The 24,181-nt window shown below is 37.7% G+C and overlaps 1 protein-coding gene across 2 annotated transcripts in view; it reads left to right on the forward strand.

Moving 5' to 3' along the window:
• Nucleotides 1-22,657, forward strand: part of HTR2C (5-hydroxytryptamine receptor 2C) — a 332,250-nt gene extending 309,593 nt beyond the window's left edge. For both annotated transcript variants that reach the window (XM_030934679.1, XM_030934680.1), the window contains exon 6: nucleotides 19,180-22,657. In XM_030934679.1, coding sequence (XP_030790539.1) covers nucleotides 19,180-20,006 — 827 coding nt within the window. In that variant the 3' untranslated portion in view covers nucleotides 20,007-22,657. The remainder of the gene's footprint in view (nucleotides 1-19,179) is intronic.
• The last annotated feature ends 1,524 nt before the right edge of the window (nucleotides 22,658-24,181 follow it).

Genomic DNA, 24,181 nt, shown 5'->3' on the forward strand with positions numbered 1-24,181 from the left:
GCAAAGGAGCACAGCTCATCACCAGCAACAGATCAAAGCTGGTCAGAGAATGACTTTGACGAGATGAGAGAAGAAGTCTTCAGTCCATCAAACTTCTCAGAGCTAAAGGAGGAATTATGTACCCAGCGCAAAGAAACTAAAAATCTTGAAAAAAGAGTGGAAGAATTGATAGCTAGAATAATTAATGCAGAGAAGGTCATAAATGAAATGACAGAGATGAAAACCATGACACGAGAAATATGTGACAAATCCACAAGCTTCAGTAACTGACTCGATCAACTGGAAGAAAGAGTATCAGCGATTGAGGATCAAAAGAATGAAATGAAGCGAGAAGAGAAACCAAAAGAAAAAAGAAGAAAAAGAAATGAACAAAGCCTGCAAGAAGTATGGGATTATGTAAAAAGACCAAATCTACATCTGATTGGGGTGCCTGAAAGTGAGGGGGAAAATGGAACCAAGTTGGAAAACACTCTTCAGGATATCATCCAGGAGAACTTCCCCAACCTAGTAGGGCAGGCCAACATTCAAATTCAGGAAATACAGAAAACGCCACAAAGAAATTCCTCGAGAAGAGCAACTCCAAGACACATAATTGCCAGATTCACCAAAGTTGAAATGAAGGAAAAAATCTTAAGGGCAGCCAGAGAGAAAGGTCGGGTTACCCACAAAGGGAAGCCCATCAGACTAACAGCAGACCTCTCAGCAGAAACTCTACAAGCCAGAAGAAAGTGGGGGCCAATATTCAACACTCTTAAAGAAAAGAATTTTAAACCCAGAATTTCATATCCAGCCAAACTAAGTTTCATAAGTGAAGGAGAAATAAAATCCTTTACAGATAAGCAAATGCTTAGAGATTTTGTCACCACCAGGCCTGCCTTACAAGAGACCCTGAAGGAAGCCCTAAACATGGAAAGGAACAACCAGTACCAGCCATTGCAAAAACATGCCAAAATGTAAAGACCATCGAGGCTAGGAAGAAACTGCATCAACTAACGAGCAAAATAACCAGTTAATATCATAATGGCAGGATCAAGTTCACACATAACAATATTAACCTTAATTTTTTTTTTTTTTTTTTTTTTTTTTTTTTTTTTTTTTTTTTTTTTGAGACGGAGTCTTGCTTTGTCGCCTGGGCTGGAGTGCAGTGGCCGGATCTCAGCTCACTGCAAGCTCCGCCTCCCAGGTTCACGCCATTCTCCTGCCTCAGCCTCCCGAGTAGCTGGGACCACAGGCGCCCGCCACCTCGCCCGGCTAATTTTTTGTATTTTTAGTAGAGATGGGGTTTCAACGTGTTAGCCAGGATGGTCTCAATCTCCTGACCTCGTGATCCGCCCGTCTCAGCCTCCCAAAGTGCTGGGATTACAGGCTTGAGCCACCGCGCCCGGCCTAACCTTAAATGTTAATGGACTAAATGCTCCAATTAAAAGACACAGACTGGCAAACTGGATAAAGAGTCAAGACCCATCAGTCTGCTGTATTCAGGAGACCCATCTCACATGCAGAGACATACATAGGCTCAAAATAAAGGGATGGAGGAAGATCTACCAAGCAAATGGAGAACAAAAAAAAGCAGGGGTTGCAATCCTAGTCTCTGATAAAATAGACTTCAAAACATCAAAGATCAAAAGAGACAAAGAAGGCCATTACATAATGGTAAAGGGATCAATTCAACAGGAAGAGCTAACTATCCTAAATATATATGCACCCAATACAGGAGCACCCAAATTCATAAAGCAAGTCCTTACAGACTTACAAAGAGACTTAGACTCCCATACAATAATAATGGGAGACTTCAACACTCCACTGTCAACATTAGACAGATCAACGAGACAGAAAGTTAACAAGGATATCCAGGAATTGAACTCATCTCTGCACCAAGCGGACCTAATAGACATCTATAGAACTCTCCACCCCAAATCAACAGAATATACATTCTTCTCAGCACCACATCACACTTATTCCAAAATTGACCACATAATTGGAAGTAAAGCACTCCTTAGCAAGTGTAAAAGAACAGAAATTATAACAAACTATCTCTCAGACCACAGTGCAATCAAACTAGAACTCAGGACTAAGAAACCCAATCAAAACTGCTCAACTACATGGAAACTGAACAACCTGCTCCTGAATGACTACTGGCTACATAACGAAATGAAGGCAGAAATAAAGATGTTCTTTGAAACCAATGAGAACAAAGATACAACATACCAGAATCTCTGGGACACATTTAAAGCAGTGTGTAGAGGGAAATTGATAGCACTAAATGCCCACAAGAGAAAGCTGGAAAGATCTAAAATGGACACTCTAACATCACAATTAAAAGAACTAGAGAGGCAAGAGCAAACACATTCAAAAGCTAGCAGAAGGCAAGAAATAACTAAGATCAGAGCAGAACTGAAGGAGATAGAGACACAAAAAACCCTCCAAAAAATCAATGAATCCGGGAGTTGGTTTTTTGAAAAGATCAACAAAATTGACAGACCGCTAGCAAGACTAATAAAGAAGAAAAGAGAGAAGAATCAAATAGACGCAATAAAAAATGATACAGGGGATATCACCACCGACCCCACAGAAATACAAACTACCATCAGAGAATACTATAAACACCTCTACGCAAATCAACTAGAAAATCTAGAAGAAATGGATAATTTCCTGGACACTTACACTCTTCCAAGACTAAACCAGGAAGAAGTTGAATCCCTGAATAGACCAATAGCAGGCTCTGAAATTGAGGCAATAATTAATAGCCTACCACCCAAAAAAAGGCCAGGACCAGATGGATTCACAGCTGAATTCTACCAGAGGTACAAGGAGGAGCTGGTACCATTCCTTCTGAAACTATTCCAATCAATCGAAAAAGAGGGAATCCTCCCTAACTCATTTTATGAGGCCAACATCATCCTGATACCAAAGCCTGGCAGAGACACAACAAAAAAAGAGAATTTTAGACCAATATCCCTGATGAACATCGATGCAAAAATCCTCAATAAAATACTGGCCAACCGGATTCAGCAGCATATCCAAAAGCTTATCCACCATGATCAAGTGGGCTTCATCCCTGGGATGCAAGGCTGGTTCAACATTTGCAAATCAATAAATGTAATCCAGCATATAAACAGAACCAAAGACAAGAACCACATGATTATCTCAATAGATGCAGAAAAGGCTTTTGACAAAATTCAACAGCCCTTCATGCTAAAAACGCTCAATAAATTTGGTATTGATGGAACGTACCTCAAAATAATAAGAGCTATTTATGACAAACCCACAGCCAATATCATACTGAATGGGCAAAAACTGGAAAAATTCCCTTTGAAAACTGGCACAAGACAGGGATGCCCTCTCTCACCACTCCTATTCAACATAGTGTTGGAAGTTCTGGCTAGGGCAATCAGGCAAGAGAAAGAGATCAAGGGTATTCAGTTATGAAAAGAAGAAGTCAAATTGTCCCTGTTTGCAGATGACATGATTGTACATTTAGAAAACCCCATTGTCTCAGCCCAAAATCTCCTTAAGCTGATAAGCAACTTCAGCAAAGTCTCAGGATGCAAAATCAATGTGCAAAAATCACAAGCATTCTTATACACCAGTAACAGTAAAACAGAGAGCCAAATCAGGAATGAACTTCCATTCACAATTGCTTCAAAGAGAATAAAATACCTAGGAATCCAACTTACAAGGGATGTCAAGGACCTCTTCAAGGAGAACTACAAACCACTGCTCAGTGAAATCAAAGAGGACACTAACAAATGGAAGAACATACCATGCTCATGGATAGGAAGAATCAATATCGTGAAAATGGCCATACTGCCCAAAGTTATTTATAGATTCAATGCCATCCCCATCAAGCTACCAATGAGTTTCTTCACAGAATTGGAAAAAACTGCTTTAAAGTTCATATGGAACCAAGAAAGAGCCCGCATTGCCAAGACAATCCTAAGTCATAAGAACAAAGCTGGAGGCATCACGCTACCTGACTTCAAACTATACTACAAGGCTACAGTAACCAAAACAGCATGGTACTGGTACCAAAACAGAGATATAGACCGATGGAACAGAACAGAGTCCTCAGAAATAATACCACACATCTACAGCCATCTGATCTTTGACAAACCTGAGAGAAACAAGAAATGGGGAAAGGATTCCCTATTTAATAAATGGTGCTGGGAAAATTGGCTAGCCATAAGTAGAAAGCTGAAACTGGATCCTTTCCTTACTCCTTATACGAAAATTAATTCAAGATGGATTAGAGACTTAAATGTTAGACCTAATACCATAAAAACCCTAGAAGAAAACCTAGGTAGTCCCATTCAGGACATAGGCATGGGCAAGGACTTCATGTCTAAAACACCAAAAGCAACAGCAGCAAAAGCCAAACTTGACAAATGGGATCTAATTAAACTAAAGATCTTCTGCACAGCAAAAGAAACTACCATCAGAGTGAACAGGCAACCTACAGAATGGGAGAAAATTTTTGCAATCTACTCATCTGACAAAGGGCTAATAACCAGAATCTACAAAGAACTCAAACAAATTTACAAGAAAAAAACAAACAACCCCATCAAAAAGTGGGCAAGGGATATGAACAGACATTTCTCAAAAGAAGACATTCATACAGCCAACAAACACATGAAAAAATGTTCATCATCACTGGCCATCAGAGAAATGCAAATCAAAACCACAGTGAGATACCATCTCACACCAGTTAGAATGGCAATCATTAAAAAGTCGGGAAACAACAGGTGCTGGAGAGGATGTGGAGAAATAGGAACACTTTTACACTGTTGGTGGGATTGTAAACTAGTTCAACCATTATGGAAAACAGTATGGCGATTCCTCAAGGATCTAGAACTAGATGTACCATATGACCCAGCCATCCCACTACTGGGTATATACCCAAAGGATTATAAATCATGCTACTGTAAAGATACATGCAAACGTATGTTTATCGCGGCACTATTCACAATAGCAAAGACTTGGAATCAACCCAAATGTCCATCTGTGACAGACTGGATTAAGAAAATGTGGCACATATACACCATGGAATATTATGCAGCCATAAAAAAGGATGAGTTCGTGTCCTTTTTAGGCACATGGATGCAGCTGGAAACCATCATTCTTAGCAAACTATCACAAGAAGAGAAAACCAAACACCGCGTGTTCTCACTCATAGGTGGGAACTGAACAATGACATCACTTGGACTCGGGAAGGGGAACATCACACATCGGGGCCTATCATGGGGAGGGGGGAGGGGGGAGGGATTGCATTGGGAGTTATACCTGATATAAATGATGAATTGATGGGTGCTGACGAGTTAATGGGTGCAGCACACCAACATGGCACGAGTATACATATGTAACAAACCTGCACGATATGCACATGTACCCTAGAACTTAAAGTATAACAAAAAAAAAAAAGAAAAAGAAAAATAATTTACCTTGGGGCCGGGCGCGGTGGCTCAAGCCTGTAATCCCAGCACTCTGGGAGGCCGAATTGGGCAGATCACGAGGTCAGGAGATCAAGACCATCCTGGCTAACGTGGTGAAACCCCGTATCTACTAAAAAAAAATACAAAAACTAGCCAGGCATGGTGGTGAGTGCCTGTAGTCCCAGCTACCTGGGAGGCTGAGGTTGGAGAATGGTGTAAACCCAGGAGGCGGAGCTTGCAGTGAGCTGAGATCTGGCCACTGCACTCCAGCCTGGGTGACAGAGCGAGACTCCGTCTCAAAAAAAAAAAAAAAAAAAAAAAAAAGAATTAACCTTGACTTCAACCTCATAGTATATGCAAAATTACCTTAAGTCAGATCATTCATCTAAATATAAAATCTAAAAGCAAAATTATTATAGATAAAATATAAAAGAATATCTTCATAACCTTGCATAGGCCAATATGCCTTGAATAGGCAACAAAACACATAAATAAAAAAATTAAAAGTTGACAAACTGAACTTCAAAATTAAAAACTGCTCTTTGAAAGATGACAATATTAAGGAAATAAAAAAGACAAGCCAAAGACTCAGAGAAAATATAGGCAAGATATATGTGCCAAAAGACTTGTATCCAAAATATATAAAGAGCTCTTTAAAATTAAGTCAAACAACTCAGCTGAAAATGAGAAAAATGTTGAACACTTTATAACAGAATATATCCAAATGGCAGTAAGTATATGAGACATTGTTCAGTGTCCTAAACCATGATGATAATGCAACTTTAAAACCACAATGAGAACTGGCTTCACACCACTAGAATGGCTAAAATTGAAAAGCCTAACACTACCAAGGGGTGTCAAGAATTAGTGGCAACTGAAATTTTCATTGTGGATGGGACTGCAAAATGGTACTTTGTCAGTTTCTTAGAAAGTTGAACATGCATCCACCCTATCAATCAGCAATTCCACTGCTTACATTTGCCCAAATGATACAAAAATATATGTTTACACACAAAAAATCTTATCATGACTTTTAAAACTACTTTATTCATAATAATCCCAAACTGAAAATATCTCAAATGTTTATCAACAGGTGAAAGGATAAGCAACAATTCCTTCAAAGGAATAATATTTATAATAGAAAGAAAAACTAGTGACACCAACCAAAAGTATGTGTGAAGTGATAGCCATTATGAGGAAAAGCAGACAGATATGTAAGTGTAGATCTTGTATGATTCCATTTATGTAAAGTCCTAAAACAGGTAAACCTATACTGATAAGAATCTAAATAGTCATTTCTTGGGGTGGGGAAAATTGACTAGATAGAAAGATAAGAAAACTTTCTGCAGGCTTGAAAATGTCCTATATTTCAATTAGGATGGTGATTTCACAGATATATACATTTGTAAAGTCTCATGTAAATGTATACTTGAAATCTGTGTGTTTTTATGTGCTTGTAAATTGTATTTCAATAAGATATTTATATTTCAATAAATCTACCTTATTTATTTATGTACCTTATTTATTTATTCAGTTATTTACCTACCTTATTTATTTATTCAATCGAGACAGAGTCTTGCTCTGTCACCCAGGTTGGAGTGCAGTGGCATGATCTCGGCTCACTGCAACCTCTGCCTCCTGGGTTCAAGCGATTCTCATGCCTCAGCTTCGAGTAGTTGGGATTACAGGCACACACCACCATGCTAGGCTAATTTTTGTATTTTTATTTGAGACGGGGTTTCACCATGTTGGCCAGGCTGGACTCAAACTCCTGACCTCAAGTGGTCCACTCGCCTCAGGCTCCCAAAGTGCTGGGATTACAGGCGTGATTCATTGTGCCCAGCCAGATTTATTTTTTAAGTGAACAGAGCATCAACAATCTGTGGGACACTGGCAAGCGCTCTAAGGTGCATTGATCTCAGAAAGGGAGGAAAGACACACTGAGGACATAAAATGTTTGAAGCATATAGAAAGTGTACATCCCTTCTTATATTTTTTAAAGTCTAGTAATAAGTGAAAAAAATTATAACAAAGTGTTGTGGTGTTATGTCATATTTAGAAATAAATTATATGAAAACAATGACATGTTGGGGGTGTAAATGAATTTATGCTGTTGTATTATTCTTACATTATACATGAGATAGTAGATCATGCAACTTATCATAATTGATCATAGTATTACTTTTTAAAAATATCTGTAGGTTATGTAGTAATGTACTCTCTTTTCTCTTGATACTGGTAATTTGTGTTCTTTCTCCTTCCTTTTTCTTGATGTGTCTTGGTAGAGATTGATCCATTTTATTAAACTTTGCAAAGAACCAACTTTAGGTTTGTGAGGTTTCTTTATCATGTATCTGTTTCCTCTTCTGTTGATTTTTACTCATTTATCTGTTTCTTTCCTTGTATGTAGGATGTAATTTCCTCTTCCTTTTTTCAAGTTTCTTACTGCAGAAACTTAGATTACTAATTTTAACCATTCTTTCTTCTTTTTGAATATTGACATTTACTGTTAAAACTTCTTCTAGGCTGGGTGTGGTGGCTCACGCCTGTAATCCCAGCACTTTGGAAGGCTGAGGTGGGCGGATCACATGAGGTCAGGAGTTCGAGACCAGCCTGGCCAACATGGTGAAACCTCGTCTCTGCTAAAAATACAAAAATTAGCCAGGAGTGGTGGCGGGTGCCTCTAATTCCAGCAACTTGGGATGCTGAGGCAGGGAGAATCACTTGAACCCAGGAGGCAAAGGTTGCAGTGCGCCAAGATCATGCCATTGCACTCCAGACTGGGCAACAGAGTGAGACTCCATCTCAAAAAAGAAAAACAAAAATCCTCTAAATTTTGCTTTTGCCCTACCCACAAATTTTATATGCTGTATGTTCAACAAATTATTCTCAAATGTTTTTCCAATTTTGCTTGTGATTTCTTTTTTTGGCACATGAGTTATTTAGATGTTTGTAATTTGATTTTCCAGTTATTTAGATGAGGTGTGGGAAATGAGTGATCAATATCTTATTTGTCATTAATTTCTTATTTAATTCTGTTGCTAAGAACATACTATACAAGGTTTCAGTCTTTAGAAATTATTGAGAGATATTTTATGCTCCAGCATATGACTTATCTTGATAAGCATTCCATGTGAACATTTTAAAGAAGGTATATTCAGAAGCATTCAGTGTAGTGCTCTGTAAATGTCAATTACATCAAATTACAGTGTTTATATTTTCTATATCTTTACTTTCTTTTTCAAACCGTTACTGAGAAAGGAATGTTTGTCAGTGAGGATTGGGGATTTGTTCATTTCTTCCTTTAGTTCTGTAGCTTTTGCTTTAAATATTTTGAAGCTGTGTCATTGGGAGAGACACATTTGGGATTGGTATGCCTTACTTTTGAATTTGTCCTTTTATTATTGCAAATACTCCCTTTCATCTCTGCTAATATTCCTTGTCTTGAAATACACTTTGTCTGACAATAATATAACCATGCTACCTTTCTTGTAATAACTATTCATTCAATGTATAATTTTCCATAATTTCTAATTTTGTACTTACATATGTCTTCATATTTAAAGTTTGCCTCTTTTAAGACAACTGATCGTCTTTCTCTTTTATCTTAATCTGAAAATCTCTGCCTCCTAACTAAACTATTTGGATCAATTGCATTTTGTGTAATCATCAATATGACTAGGTTTAACTCTGACATCTTGCTATTCATTTTCGTTTTGCTTCATTTAATTTTTGTTCTCCTGTTTCTCTTTTCCTGCCTTATCTTCTGCTTACCAAATACCTTTAGCATTGCATTTTAGTTTCTTTAATGACTTTTTAGCTATGTATTTTTAAGTATTTTTATTTGACTTAGGTGGATTTAAGGATTGCCATCAGATATCTTATCTCATAAGCATCCTCAGTTTTAATAATGTACTGATTCTCCACTTTAGACTTTAGACATGTAAGAAACTTAAAATGTTTAATTTGATTTTTCAAGCCTGTTCTTTTTGTTAATGTTGTCATGTATACCATTGCTACAAATGTCATAGACACAACTTTAAAATCAACTCATTTGTGCCTCAAAACCTCACTCACCTTTTAAGAAATTAAGAAAAAATAAAATGTAGTCTGTTTACTTACATGTTTACCATTTCAGGTGCTCCTCTTTCCTCCAGTAGCTGTGAGTTTCCACCTGGTATCATTTTCAACAGCCTGAAGAACTTCCCTCAGCATTCTTTTTTTCCCCAACTTTTATTTTAAGTTCAGGGATATATGTGCAGGGTATGCAGGTTTGTTACGTAGGTAAATGTATCCCATGGTGGTTTGCTGCACAGATCATCCCATCACTTAGGTATTAAGCCCAGCATCCATTAGCTATTATTCCTAATGCCCTCCCTCCTCACCCTCTGGCAGATCCCAGTGTATATTGTTCCTAGCTATGTGTCCATGTGATCTCATGATTCAGCTGCCACTTCTAAGTGAGAAGACAAGGTATTTGCTTTTCTGTTCCTGTGTTAGTTTGCTGACGATAATGGCTTCCAGCTCCATTTATATCCCTGCAAAGGGCACAATCTCTTTCCTTTTACGACTGCATAGTATTCCATGGTTTATATGTACCACATTTTCTTTATCCAGTCTATCATTGATGGGCATTTGGGTTGGCTCCAAGTCTTTGCTATTGTGAATAGTGCTGCAATGAACATATGCATGCATGTATCTTTATAACAGAACAATTTACATTCCTTTGGGTATATACCCAGTAATGGGATTGCTGTGTCGAATGGTATTTCTGCCTCTGGGTCTTTAAGGAATCATCACACTGTCTTCCACAATGGTTAAACTAATTTACACTCCCACCAAGAGTGTGAAAGTGTTCCTTTTTCTCCGCAACCTCACCACCCTCGTTGTTTCTGGACTTTTTAATAATCGCCGTTCTGGCTGACATGAGATGATATCTCATTGTGGTTTTGATTTGCATTTCTCTAGTGATCAGTGATGTTGAGCTTGTTTTCATATTTTTTTTGGCCACATGAATAGCTTCTTTGGAGAAGTGTCTGTTCATGTCCTTTGCCCACTTTTTAATGGAGTTGTTTTTTTCTTGTAAATTTGTTTAAGTTCCTTGTACACTCTGGATATTAGACCTTTGTCAGGTTGCAAAGATTTTCTCTCATTCTGTAGGTTGTCTGCTCATTCTTATGATAGCTTCTTTTGCTGTGCAGAAGCTCTTTAGTTTAATTAGATCCCATTTGTCAATTTTTGCTTTTGTTCCAATTGCTTTTGGTGTCCTCATCTTAAAATCTTTGCCCATGCCTATATTCTGAATGGTATTGCCTGGGTTTTCTTCTGAGGTTTTTATAGTGTTGGGTTATACATTTAAGTCTTTAATTCATCTTGAGTTGATTATTGTATATGGTGTAATAAAGGAATCCAGTTTCAGTTTTCTGCATATGGCTAGTCAGTTCTCCAAGCACCATTTATTAAACAGGAAATCCTTTCCCCTTTGCTTGTATTTGTCAAGTTGGTCAAATATCAGATAACTGTAGGTGTGCAGTCTTATTTCTGAGATCTCTTCTGTTCCATTGGTCTATGTGTCTGTTTTTGTACCAGTACCATGCTGTTTTGGTTACTGTGGCCCACCAGCATAGTTTGAAGTTGAGTAACGTGATGCCTTCAGCTTTGTTCTTTTTGCTTAGGATTGCCTTGGCTATTTGGGCTCTTTTTTGGTTCCATATGAATTTTTAAAGTTTCTTCTAATTCTGTGAAGAATTTCAATGGTAGTTTAATGGGAATAGTATAAAATCTATAACTTTGGGCAGTTATGGGCATTTTAATTACATAGATTCTTTCTATCCATGAGCATGGAATGTTTTTTCCATTTGTTTATGTCATCTCTGATTACTTTGAGCAGTGGTTTGTAGTTCTCCTTAAAGAGGTCCTTCACTTCCCTTATTAACTACATTCCTAAGTATTTTATTCCTTTTGTGGCACTTGTGAATGGAAGTTCATTCATTCTTTGGCTCTCAGCTTGCCTGTTGTTTCTGTATAGGAATGCACTATCTCAGGCAGGCTCCACCCTGTTGCTGGTGGCTGGCTGGAATTCCAAACCATTGACCCTTATCTTGTGAGATGCCATGGAAGTGGGGCCCGCAGAACAATGCTGCTTGGCTCCCTGGATTCAGCCCCCTTCCTAGTGGTATGTACAGACCACCCACTTTGCCTAAGTTGCAGACACCTTTGTTGGGGATCCTGGGGTCAGAGCATGTAAAGCTCCTGGGTCTATGTGTTTGCCTGAGCAGCTGCTTTGCTGAGACTCCACACAGCTCTGTGTGTTGGACCCAAGGCCCTGGTGGCGTAGGTTCACAAGGGGATCTCCTGATTCATGGGTTGCAAAGATCCGTGGGAGAAGCATGGTTTCCCACGGTCACATAATCACTCATCGCTTCTCATGACTGGATGTAAGGGTTTCCTTGGCTCTGTGTTGCTCCCAGTTGGGCCGTTGCCCCACCTGTCTTTTCTTTGTTCTCCATCGGTTGACTTGTTTCCCTGATCAGTCCTAAAGTGAGTACCTGGATATTTCAGTTGAAGATACTGTATTCACTCACCCATTTTGTTCTCTCTGTGAATGCCATGGACTACAGCTGCTTCTAATCGACCGTCTTGGTCCTCTTAGCAGTCTTTTAATGAAGTTCTGTTGGCAACAAATTCTCTCAGCTTTAGTTGACGTGAAAAAGTCTTAATTTTACCTTCATTTATGAAGTATATGATCACTGAACATAAAATTCTGGGTTGACAGATGTGCGTTTGTTGCTCTAGTTTTTACTTTATTCTTTTTAAAGATGATTTTATCTTCTGTCCTCCATGTTATCTGATATGACATCCTTGGATATTTCTCTTTTTTTCTCTTATTAAGCTTTATTTTAATGGGTTTGAAAATTCTGTGACAGATTTTTGGTCAGGGTATTTCCATTAAAAAGTGCTGATTTAAAAAACTAATAACTTAAAACTGCCACATGTGAAAAAAAAGGGGATCCATAAAACATTCTCTTTTTCTTCTGAAGGTTTTACAATGCATTGTTATCATTAACCAGTCTTTTATTATTAAACTTAAAAGGGTAATTGAAACAAACAGTTCTGAGACCATTCTTCCACCACTGATTAAAACTGGGGTGGCAGGTATTAGGGATAATATTCATCTAGACTTCTGAGCTTTCTGTCAAACTTGGTGACGTTGCCAGCTCCAATAGCCTTCTTGTCCCTTGCTTTGATGACACATCATCATGATATGATGTCTATCTCATATCATGAACAGTAAAATGACTCAGAGGAGGATAGTGTGAGATACTGTCAACACACATGGGTTTGCCAGGAGCCATATCAATGACAATGACTGCAGCATCACCAGACTTCAAGAACTCCTGTCAGCCTGAAATAAATTTCCTTTCCATGCAAAATAACCCATGGAAACAGATAACCCTGCAGGTTAACAATAATTTCCCTATGTTTTCATTTTGATGTTTATCAAGCTGTTCTAGGAAATGTATTCTATAATCTCTTTTGTATCACGATTTATTATTCATCTCTCAGCAGTCTGTTTCCTGTCTTCACTATAATTGTTCTCTGTATAATCACCAATGACCTTTTTATTTTCGAAGATAGAGAAAATGTTTCAAATTCTAGACCTCTCTGTGGCATTTGAAACTGTTGTGGATGTCTTCTTCAGAACACTCCTTCCCTTTGTCTGTAATGACATAACTTTTCACTTACACTGAATTGTTATCATGTGGCTGACACTCATTTTGCAAATTTTGCTGCTGGTAGTTTTGATCCTACCAGAAGATGTCAAAAGAAATTATTCAGACCAGTTTCACACATGTACTGACAATGACACCTATCTAATGACTACTGTCTGGCCAACAATGATTATAAGACACTATGGGTTGTATGAAGCATCACAATTTCAAAGATGTTAAAATCTGAAAGAAATGTGCCTCTTAGAATCATTGGCATATGTATGACCTTATGGTTTGGAGAGAACTGATCTGTGTTGCTTGAATTCAAGGTTTTAAGACATAATGTAAACCTTTTTATACATCCTCTGAACTTACCTCTTTTGCAGTAAAATAACTTCATCAACTAATGGGCTTTTAAGAGGTTGCAATGAGATAATGCATGTAAAGTATGTAATGCAGATAAAGTATCAGAGTCAGTAAGCATCATAATAAGTACTTAATGAATGATAGTAGTAGTAGTTGTAACAGCAGTAGTAGTTATAATAGTGGTAACATTATATTTTGAATAAAATAGTAGTAGAAGTAACATGATATTTTCAGTAAAGCTTTAACTTAACTATGTTACTGAATTTAATATTTTAAAATGCTAAGACTCTTATATGTTTACTGAAGGCACTCTTCCTCTCAGAGTTTAAGTAACCTTAATAAATAATAACCACTTTTCAGAGATTTGCAACAACTGAATTAGATAATGCATGTGAAATATATTTGGCAGTTTATTAGTTGAAGAAGTACCTAAGATTTGCAGCACAACATGAATTATAACTTATCTTTGTTGGTTCTAAAATTCTAAGGAAGATGATACAGACTTATTGAAGTTAAACTCAGAAAAGTTAAGTGATTCCATCTAATAATTTCTTTTATGTTTTTTTGTCCAGATTGAATAAAATATATATAAAAGTATATAACAGTTATGAAATATGTGGCTTAGTGTGTGACAAATAAGCCCTCAGTGAAATGTAGTTATTATTTTTGGAATTATTGTTAGTGACAGCTGATATTTTCAATGGTAGTTCATATCTACTTTTCCTCTTTGGCCAAATCAGGAATTTCAAAAATATTGAAGATTGCCTCATGATATTTGCTAAACTTACTTAATTTTTCTGAAGTTAACTTCATAAAATAACGTGTGCCTTTCAGAATTTTTATAAAAATGAATGAGATGATGAATTTAAAGTGTTTTGTTGCCAGTATTGCTGTTATTTATATTTACCAGACATGTTAATACCGCATGAATTACTATTGGTTGAAATAGAAATGCTAAGACAAACAAACACATTTGCTGAACTTAACTCTCTAGCTCTTAAATAACTTAATGCATTAACGTAGAACAGCAGTTCTCAAGCTCTTTGGTGTCAGGACCCCTTTATACTCTTCAAAATAATTGAGGGTTCCAAAAGAGTTTTTGCTTATGTGGCTTATATTTATTGATATTTATGGTATTAGAAATTAAAACTGGGAAATGTTTAAAATATTTAGGAATAATTTTATTTTCAATAATAATAATAAACCCATCTAAGGTTAACATAAAAACATATTTTTGAAAACTATAATCTCCAAAACAAATCAGAGAGAAAACAGGCACATTATTTTATAGTTTTGAAAATTTATTGTTTTATTTATTTATTTATTTTAGATGGAATTTTGTTCTGTCACCCAGGCTGGAGTGCAGTGGCGGGATCTCAGCTCACTGCAACCTCTGCCTCCTGGGTTCAAGCGATTCTCCTGCCTCAGCCTCCCAAGTAGTTGGGATTATAGGGACGTGCTATCATCCCTGGCTAATTTTTGTATTTTTAGTAGAGACTGGGTGGCACCATGTTGACCGGGCTGGTCTTGAACTCCTGACTTCAGGTGATCTGCCCATCTCAGCCTTTCAAAGTGCTGTGATTACAGGCGTGAGCCACTGCACCTGGCCCACAGTTTTGAAAATCTCTTTTAATATCTTGTTTGACAGAAAGAAAGCTAGGTTCTCATATATGTATCCACATTCAACCGGTTGTGATATGTTGTTGTGGTTGAAATTTATGAAGAAAATGCAGTTTTAAAGACAGTTCGGAAAGGAAAACCTAGCAAGCTTTCCAAAAGTCTCAGAGCACCCTAGGGTCCTTGAACCACACCTTGAGAACTACTGACACTTACCTTTTATTTTTTTTTAAAGTATTGAATAAGACAGTGTGTACAACATATATTGTTATTAATGCTACTTCTGTTGTTGCTTTTTATAATTTCCTCGTATGTTTGAAATAACTTGAATTTCTTCTTGTTTTGTTGATTGCATTCACGGTTTCTAAAAACAAAAGAAAATTAATGACAGTGCAGATTTGGTAAAGTGGTTCAGCTACTTTGCCAAGTAATACCTGTCTTATAAAGTTTTTAACCAAATTGAGATAATACATTCTACATCTGTAATGTCAGTAATATGCATGGTTCAGTGCCTGGCACATAGGATATACTCAATAAATAGCCGCTATTAGAATCACCCTTTCCTCAATGCACAAAATATTATACAAATAGATGCCAGGGATAAAACTGGTCTCATCTACCCAATAACAGCTTCAGCTCATCTACAGTGACTTTGCTACCCTCTCTTGTTTTCCCTTGACAAGGCCTACTTTAGGCTCAAGAGTCCCTTAGACAAGTGAATAAATCATTTAATAGAAGTGAGCTAACATTACTCCAGAGTTGGTCCCTGAGTGATACCAACTTCCACCAATCTTATGGCCTGTGTGTGAGGCCTTCCCCAGAAACGTCCAAGTGTGTCTATGAATACTTAGAATATATGCAGCATTACCTGTGGGAAATTGAAGGTACATGCCTGAGTCATGATGCTTCCAGGGAAAGCAAATTCCCCAGATTGAGTTTCTAGCCCCACACTGTGGTATCTAGTGTTGTGTTGTTGGCAAGGTAGGAGATTGAAGAGGGAAACACCACTCCTGCATCCTTTATTGCTTTTGCTGTAAGGAACCTGGAAAGGTATAACGGAGTTTCCTACCAACACTTTGTCAGAAAATGGCCTTCTTCCCTACAGTTGTTTCAAACCAGTGATCGAATGTTTCTACTTAGGGATCCGAATTTTTTTTTTTTTTTTTTTTTTTTTTTTTTTTTTTTGCTCTGGAAGGAATCACTTCCAAGGTTAACTGTGGCCAATCAGTTTTGGAGAGTTTTTAAAATCTGAGGTTTAACAGTGATGTTACTCTGTTTCAGAAAGGACCTCTATGTCTTCTTTTCTCTTTTTTTTAGTTGAAAAAAATTATTAAGCTTTCTGTTTAGTAGTTGACTTTCAAAGATTACAAAAGTAGAATTATAAAATAAAGCCCGTGAACTCATCATCCAGCTCCAAGATTTATCAGCTTGTGGACTGTCTTGTTTTATCCATACTTTCATCCACTTCTCCCTCCTGTATTATTTTGAAATAACTCCAGACATCATAATACTTCATCCTTAAGTGTTTTAGTATGCATATCTAAAAATAAAAGAGCTATTTTTTTATATAACCACAATATCAATACCTCACCTAAAAGTTAATGAACAATAATTATTTAATATCATCCAAAGGCTAGTCATTGTTCAGGTTTTTAATTGTGTTATGAAAAATTTTAACATGTTTTTGCTTTCATCAAGTTCCCAAGAAGTTCCACTTATTGTAATTACTTGACAAGTCTTTTAAGTATCTCTTAATGTATAAGTTCCCCCTCTAACATTTTCTTTTTTTTTTTTTTTTTTTTTTTTTTGAGACGGAGTCTTGCTCTGTCGCCCAGGCTGGAGTGCAGTGGCCGGATCTCAGCTCACTGCAAGCTCCGCCTCCCGGGTTCATGCCATTCTCCTGCCTCAGCCTCCCAGGTAGCTGGGACTACAGGCGCTGCCACCTCGCCCGGCTAGTTTTTTTGTAGTTTTTAGTAGAGACGGGGTTTCACCGTGTTGGCCAGGATGGTCTCGATCTCCTGACCTCGTGATCCGCCCGTCTCGGCCTCCCAAAGTGCTGGGATTACAGGCTTGAGCCACCGCGCCCGGCCTAACATTTTCTGTAGTAAATTTTTTTAAAGAAACTCTTCCTTCTTTTAAACATCTTATATTAACTTTCTGCAGACTGATCTGCCACTAAAATATGTTATTAAGGTTAAGCCAATATTGATGTCCTTAGGGCATGCTTGATCTGCGCTTTTTATAGAGATTGCCTTATGTTTATGATTTTTCAAATGAAGATTCTAACAACACAGTCTGGCAGCTTTCTTAACTGTTTTTTTGTTTTTGTTTTTGTTTTTTTAAACTCTTAAGAAATATATTTTGTGTGGTTCTGCTATACTCTATATTCCCAAATTCCTGTTGAAATTTCCCTTGGCATTTCATCAAACTTGGTGAAAAATCACTTTCTCTTTTCTCTTTCTAATAATTGCCACTCCACCCCATCCAGGTGCAAAGGTCTCTTCTTTAGGATCTGGCCATGCACTACTTGAGGAGACTTATTGTTTGCAGTGCCTCCTCATTTTCAGTCTTTCCTACTTTCCTGAATGGTATGCCTAGGTTCAAATCTATAGATAGGCATGGAACAATACCCAGGGAAGTCTTGTCATATCTGTGTGGCTTCCTCATCCTGTTACTTGGCTTCCTACTCTAGGAAAAGGCCAGTCATTTTAGAAATTCCATGAACTTCTAAAGAAGAAGACTTAAAGATCACTTTCAAAACACTCTCTTCCTTCTGTCTGCCCAGAGATTAAACATCAGTCAGCATTCTCAGCAAGCTCTGGCAAAGAAGCATTGACCCAATTCTTTTCCCTCTTGATCATCCAGCCAGACACTCTATACCTGACTAGGCATGTTAACGCAACTGGTAAGGACTTTCTGTTTCAGGTTTGTCACAGCTGCTCGTGTGTTCCTTAAGGTCAGCAAGGATCTCTGAGAATCCTTTTCTGTCTCCCCTCACAGTTCATGATGTAGACACCTACCAGCCCAGGATTCCTAATAATCTCTGATGGAATCCCACAAGTAAAATCTGAACTTCCCAGGCTTTGACTTCCTGTGGACACAAGAGAGGATAGCAATCTCTATCTCTATTTATTATCTATTTATCTCTATGTATTGATGCAGGACCTCTTGAAGACCTACCGTGGTTATTTCTGAAAGCTTCCAGATTTCTTTCTTATGCTCAGGCACAAAATCACCTTCTGCTGCCACCTCCTCATTGATATTTTCTGACTGTGGGCCTATTTATTGAAGGAAGTGCTTCTCTAGAGTACTACCTCTCAGTATTCTTAAAAACAGAAAAGCTCAAAATTCCACACAGAAACTGGAGGACTGCGTCTCTCCCAACTCTACATTTCACCCTCTCTTGACTTTGAAACATTGCTTATGCCCAGAGACTCAAAATAAAACAAACAAACAAACAAACAAAAATCCTTGCTAAAAAGATAATCCTTTCAGTCTCTGCTTATTGACTATTTCATAGTATTTCATAGTATGTTAGTATTTCATACTATTTCATAGTAGTTAGGCTCTTCCCAACCAACCCTAATAGGCTATTATTACTATTACAGGTGGTATGTGTCTCATTTTTATTGAATTTGGAAGATGATATGCTAAAGAAAGAATGATTGACTTTATTAATGTCATCAAGTACAGATGTTAATTTATTCACTGATCCAACAAATATTTATTGAGTGCCTTCTATGAGCCAGGACGATTCTTGGAAATCCAACAAATTTGACACAACCGTGTCTCTAATATAGTTAATATCAATGAGGGTAATTCCATGCCTTCTATAGAATTTAGGGAGAAGGCATTCCTAACATGAAAAACACCATCATTTTCTGATGCCATACTGCTAGTGTTTCATGTGACTATTGATTATGCCGTGAATAGCTTTCAACAAATATCAGGTCTGAATTTCCTTCCGTAAAGTGCAAATTAATGTATGCCATTGAATACATCTGTTCAGTCCTTCAGTATGCTATAACAACGCCCTTCCTTTTTTCTTCCTTTAGGTGTATCAGTTCCTATCCCTGTGATTGGACTGAGGGACGAAGACAAGGTGTTCGTGAACAACACGACGTGCGTGCTCAACGACCCAAATTTCGTTCTTATTGGGTCCTTCGTAGCTTTCTTCATACCGCTGACGATTATGGTGATTACCTATTGCCTGACGATCTACGTTCTTCGCCGACAAGCTTTGATGTTACTGCACGGCCACACCGAGGAACCGCCTGGATTAAGTCTGGATTTCCTGAAGTGCTGCAAGAGGAATACGGCCGAGGAAGAGAACGCTGCAAACCCTAACCAAGACCAGAACGCACGCCGAAGAAGGAAGAAGGAGAGACGTCCTAGGGGCACCATGCAGGCTATCAACAATGAAAGAAAAGCTTCGAAAGTCCTTGGGATTGTTTTCTTTGTGTTTCTGATCATGTGGTGCCCATTTTTCATTACCAATATTCTGTCGGTTCTTTGTGAGAAGTCCTGTAATCAAAAGCTCATGGAAAAGCTTCTGAATGTGTTTGTTTGGATTGGCTATGTGTGTTCAGGAATCAATCCTCTGGTGTATACTCTCTTCAACAAAATTTACCGAAGGGCATTCTCCAACTATTTGCGCTGCAATTATAAGGTAGAGAAAAAGCCTCCTGTCAGGCAAATTCCAAGAGTTGCTGCCACTGCTTTGTCAGGGAGGGAGCTTAATGTTAACATTTATCGGCATACCAATGAACCGGTGATCAAGAAAGCCAGTGACAATGAGCCCGGTATAGAGATGCAAGTTGAGAATTTAGAGTTACCAGTAAATCCCTCCAGTGTGGTTAGCGAAAGGATTAGTAGTGTGTGAGAAAGAACAGCACAGTCTTTTCCTACCGTACAAGCTACACGTGTAGGAAAATTTTCTTCTTTAATTTTTCTGTTGGTCTTAACTAATGTAAATATTGCTGTCTGAAAAAAGGTGTTTTTACATATAGCTTTGCAACCTTGTACTTTACAATCATGCTTACATTAGTGAGATTTAGGGTTCTATATTTACTGTTTATAATAGATGGAGACTAACTTATTTTGATTGTTTGATGAATAAAATGTTTATTTTTGCCCTCCCTCCCTTCTTTCCTTCCTTTTTTCCCTTTCTTCCTTCCTTTCTCTCTTTCTTTTGTGCATATGGCAATGTTCATGTTCATCTCAGGTGGCATTTGCAGGTGACCAGAATGAGGCACATGACAGTGGTTATATTTCAACCACATCTAAATTAACAAAATCAGTGGATATTTGTTCCGGGTTAACAGTAAATATACACTTTAAATTCTTGCTCTGCTCATCTACACATAAAAACACAGTAAGATAGGTTCTGCTTTCTGATACATCTGTCAGTGAGTCAGAGGCAGAACTTAGTCTGGTTGTTCATATAGGGGCAAAATTTGACATTGTCAGAATGTTGTGTTGGTATTTACTGCAATGTCTGTCCCTAAACATAGTGGTATTTTAACATAGCAGCTGGTTAACCAGGACTACAGAAGTGGAAGGATGATGAGATATAATACACCAAATAGCTTTTCACTTCTTAAAGACAATGTTCAAATTCTGACTATTACAACAAGCAAACTGAAATTAGTGTTTTCATTCTGGTCCTTAGTAAATTCCTAATTCTATGATTAAACTGGGAAATGAAATCCCAGAGTTATTTTCCAATCCAGGATTCAACATCAATTGGGTTTTGATCTCAGCATCCTGGAAATTTGTGTGCTTCACACAAAGTGAAATTAGTATTTTGAGCCTTATTAAAATATTTTCTTAATTATGGTACCTCTATCTATAGGACTTAATTTAGCAGTCCATTTTTGAGTAAAACTTGTATTGGAAGTAGAGATGGTAGAAACTTTGGAAGTTTTACTTGATTAAGGACTACAGAATTGGGCCCTTAGAATGTGGAAAAAAAAAAAGTAATTTAAAAGACGCTTTTACCGAACTCTAGGGATTACAGAAATACAGTTTCCATTTGGATTTTAAACAAAATTTATCTCATTTTCAGATCCTTCCAAACTCTCTAGTGCAGGAAAAGGCTGCAGCTAATTTGTGAAAGTGGCAAGCTCTTCATTGCACTGCAATTATGTACCAGAAGTTTAAATCTTTATTAAAATATAGTGTTGTGTTACAATAAGTGTTGGCCATCGTTTCATTCGTGGGCCTGCTGCTCTCTAAGAATTCTGTAGCATTTTAATAGTTTCTAAACCGTGAAAGGTTTTCAAGCATTGCTAAAGTCAGACCATTCAGTCTATGCTGTGTGCAGAGTATACAAGTGTTTCTAGTAACAGTATTTCTGTATGTGTCCATTTCACACAACTGTGGATAAATTTCCGAAGAATTTATGATGCTAGTTCTTACACTTGACAGTTACTTACACATCTGAGAGTGTGCCTCTCAGTATCTTAAAATTGGTTAATGAAAAATCTGAATTTCTAAAACCCCTGGTCTGTGTTCTCAACACACAGCATAGATAAATCCAATAGTCTGCCACAGGGGCAGTGGAAGAGCTGCTGTATTTGAGGAAACTCATACAGTCTCTATTTGATTTGCAACACTGCCAAACATCAGTCAATTGCTTGAGCATGCCCAAATATAACATGAAAGTCGAGTCTACTTGCCTTGCCTGTTAGGTCTGTTGAAGTGCATGTTAAAATAATTATATGAAACAGAATGAGATGATTTAATTCTTACCAAAATGAAAATGTCTGAAGAAACACAGCATGCATTTAGCATGAGTTCTGCACATACAGATGGTGCCCTGCATGTATGCCATGTATGTTGCATGAATCCATCGATTTGTATTAATGTAGGGCAGAATAGCTGATAGAAGAAGGACTGAAGAAAATCCTTCAGCAATCCTTTAAAAGACCATGCATTCAGATCTGAAGTGGTGTGAGTGTTAGAAAAAATTGGAAACATCTGATTTCTGAACTATCAGGGCAAGCTCATAGCACATGTTTTACAAAGAAATAAAATATAAACCACAGATTTCCGAAAGTACTAGCAATAAGTTGAATGATAATAGCTTACAGCACATTTGTTAATGATTCTTATGTCATCAAGTAGTAGTACTTAATAGTACCCAACATGGTAATTATCCTCAAATTGTGTGCTATTCGTAAGTTCTGTGCAGTTTGGTATGAAACAAATATACTCATTTGGATATAAATCTTACCCTTCAATGTTAAATCTACAAACTTTTATAAATGTTTTAAAAGAAGTCCATGTGATAAATGTAAAGGTGATGAATTTACCATCAAACAAATCCTTTTGATGTATTATTATATATGTATATCTGTGTAAGACACGTGCAACAGACTGCCTTATATTATTTTCTGTAATTCTTCTCCTTTGTCAAATGGTATTTTTTGTGAATGGTTGCAAAGTGTTGTCTTATTCCTAATTCCTGTATGTTATCCACTACAGGTTTTGTGAGACTTCCTATTAATTTATTAAATTTATTAAATGTTGGCTAATATGTCATATGTCTTTTTTCCCCCCGAATCTTTCGAGGGAAAAATATACCACTTGACTTCATTTTCATAGAAAATGAAATTGAATCCTGTAAAATAAGTTGACAAAGACAAATGCAACCAGAAAAGATCACTTTCTTTTCAGTAATGATGCATGTACTCAAAGACTACAGCATCAGAGGAAAAACAAGAGATGTGAATGACAAAAACAATATCAACAACAGCATCACCAATTCCTCATGAGCAAAATAACCACACTCCCAAATTGTTCTCCCTTCCTTACTTGAGCAAGGACTGGGGTGGTTCACATGCTCTCCTTGTTATAGCTGTCAGTACTGCCTTATTCCCACTAGAATCTAAGCTCCTCAAGGGCAAAAAGGACCATGTTTATCCTGTAGATGGTTTTGTCTCCAACATTTAGCAGCATCTCTACGTTCAACATGTATTCATTGAGTATTAATATTTGCAAGTACCAGGACTGGTGGCTCATGCCTGTAATCCCAGCACTTTGGGAGGCTGAAGTAGGAGAACCACTTGAATTCAGGAGCTTGAGACCAGTCTGGGCAACACAGCAAGACCACATCTCCAATAAAAATAAAAAAATAATTAGCCAGGCACTGTGGTGCATGCCTGTAGTCCCAGCTACTTGGGAGGCTGAGGCAAGATTGCTTGAGCCCAGGAGATAGATGCTACAATGAGCCATGATCATGCCACTGCACTGTAGCCTGGGAGACAGAGTGAGACACTCTCAAAAAAAGATAAGAAAAGAAAAAAATTTGCAAGAATTGTGTTATCTGTTCCAGTTGCCAAACTAGGTCTTACAACTCCCAGCTCTTCACTCATGAGGTGTGGCATGTTAATTTATGTCATATCTCAAGTGCCTTTGGATACCTCCAAAATCATCAGAGACGTGATACTAAAACAACTCTCTTCTTCCATACCTGGAACCAGGGATGACAGAATACACTGACCTTTTGTTTCAACATATATGCTTTTCTGATGCTGGGTGAGCCTAGACAATACTGGCATGACATCAGTTCCCTGAGGAAAAAAAGCAGCAATACCTAATTTCTCTGCTACTCTGAGTAGGTCGGTTCCTATGAGTGGGTCAAGAGATAAAGTGGATTTGAAATGCCACTTGAAAAAGTAGGTTTACTGCTACCCATGGCCGGAAATATCTTATTCTGCTAGAGCTAGGGGCTACTCGAACCCATCACTGAGGCAATGGAGAGAGGCTGAAATTTCTTGATGGCCTAGTCTTGGAGTCACTACTACCAGTGGAAGGGAAGAGGGCAGAAGAACACTAAAGTGCCTCAGTCTGTAGCTCTAGAAGGTCTTCATGGTCTGAGGAGAGAAAGAAAAATGCTTCTTGCCATCAAATAGCAATAGGTTTATTTTATCCATGTGGTTTCCCAGCTCCCACTTAGGCCAATGCAATTTCCAAGGTTGAGGCCCTTTTTTCCTTGTGTATTCTCCCCTAGACATATGTAAACCCATCTGTCACCTGGATCAGCAGTCCCCC

This window comes from Rhinopithecus roxellana, chromosome 7 (assembly GCF_007565055.1).
Source record: "Rhinopithecus roxellana isolate Shanxi Qingling chromosome 7, ASM756505v1, whole genome shotgun sequence".
In the NCBI taxonomy this organism is placed as follows: domain Eukaryota; kingdom Metazoa; phylum Chordata; class Mammalia; order Primates; family Cercopithecidae; genus Rhinopithecus; species Rhinopithecus roxellana.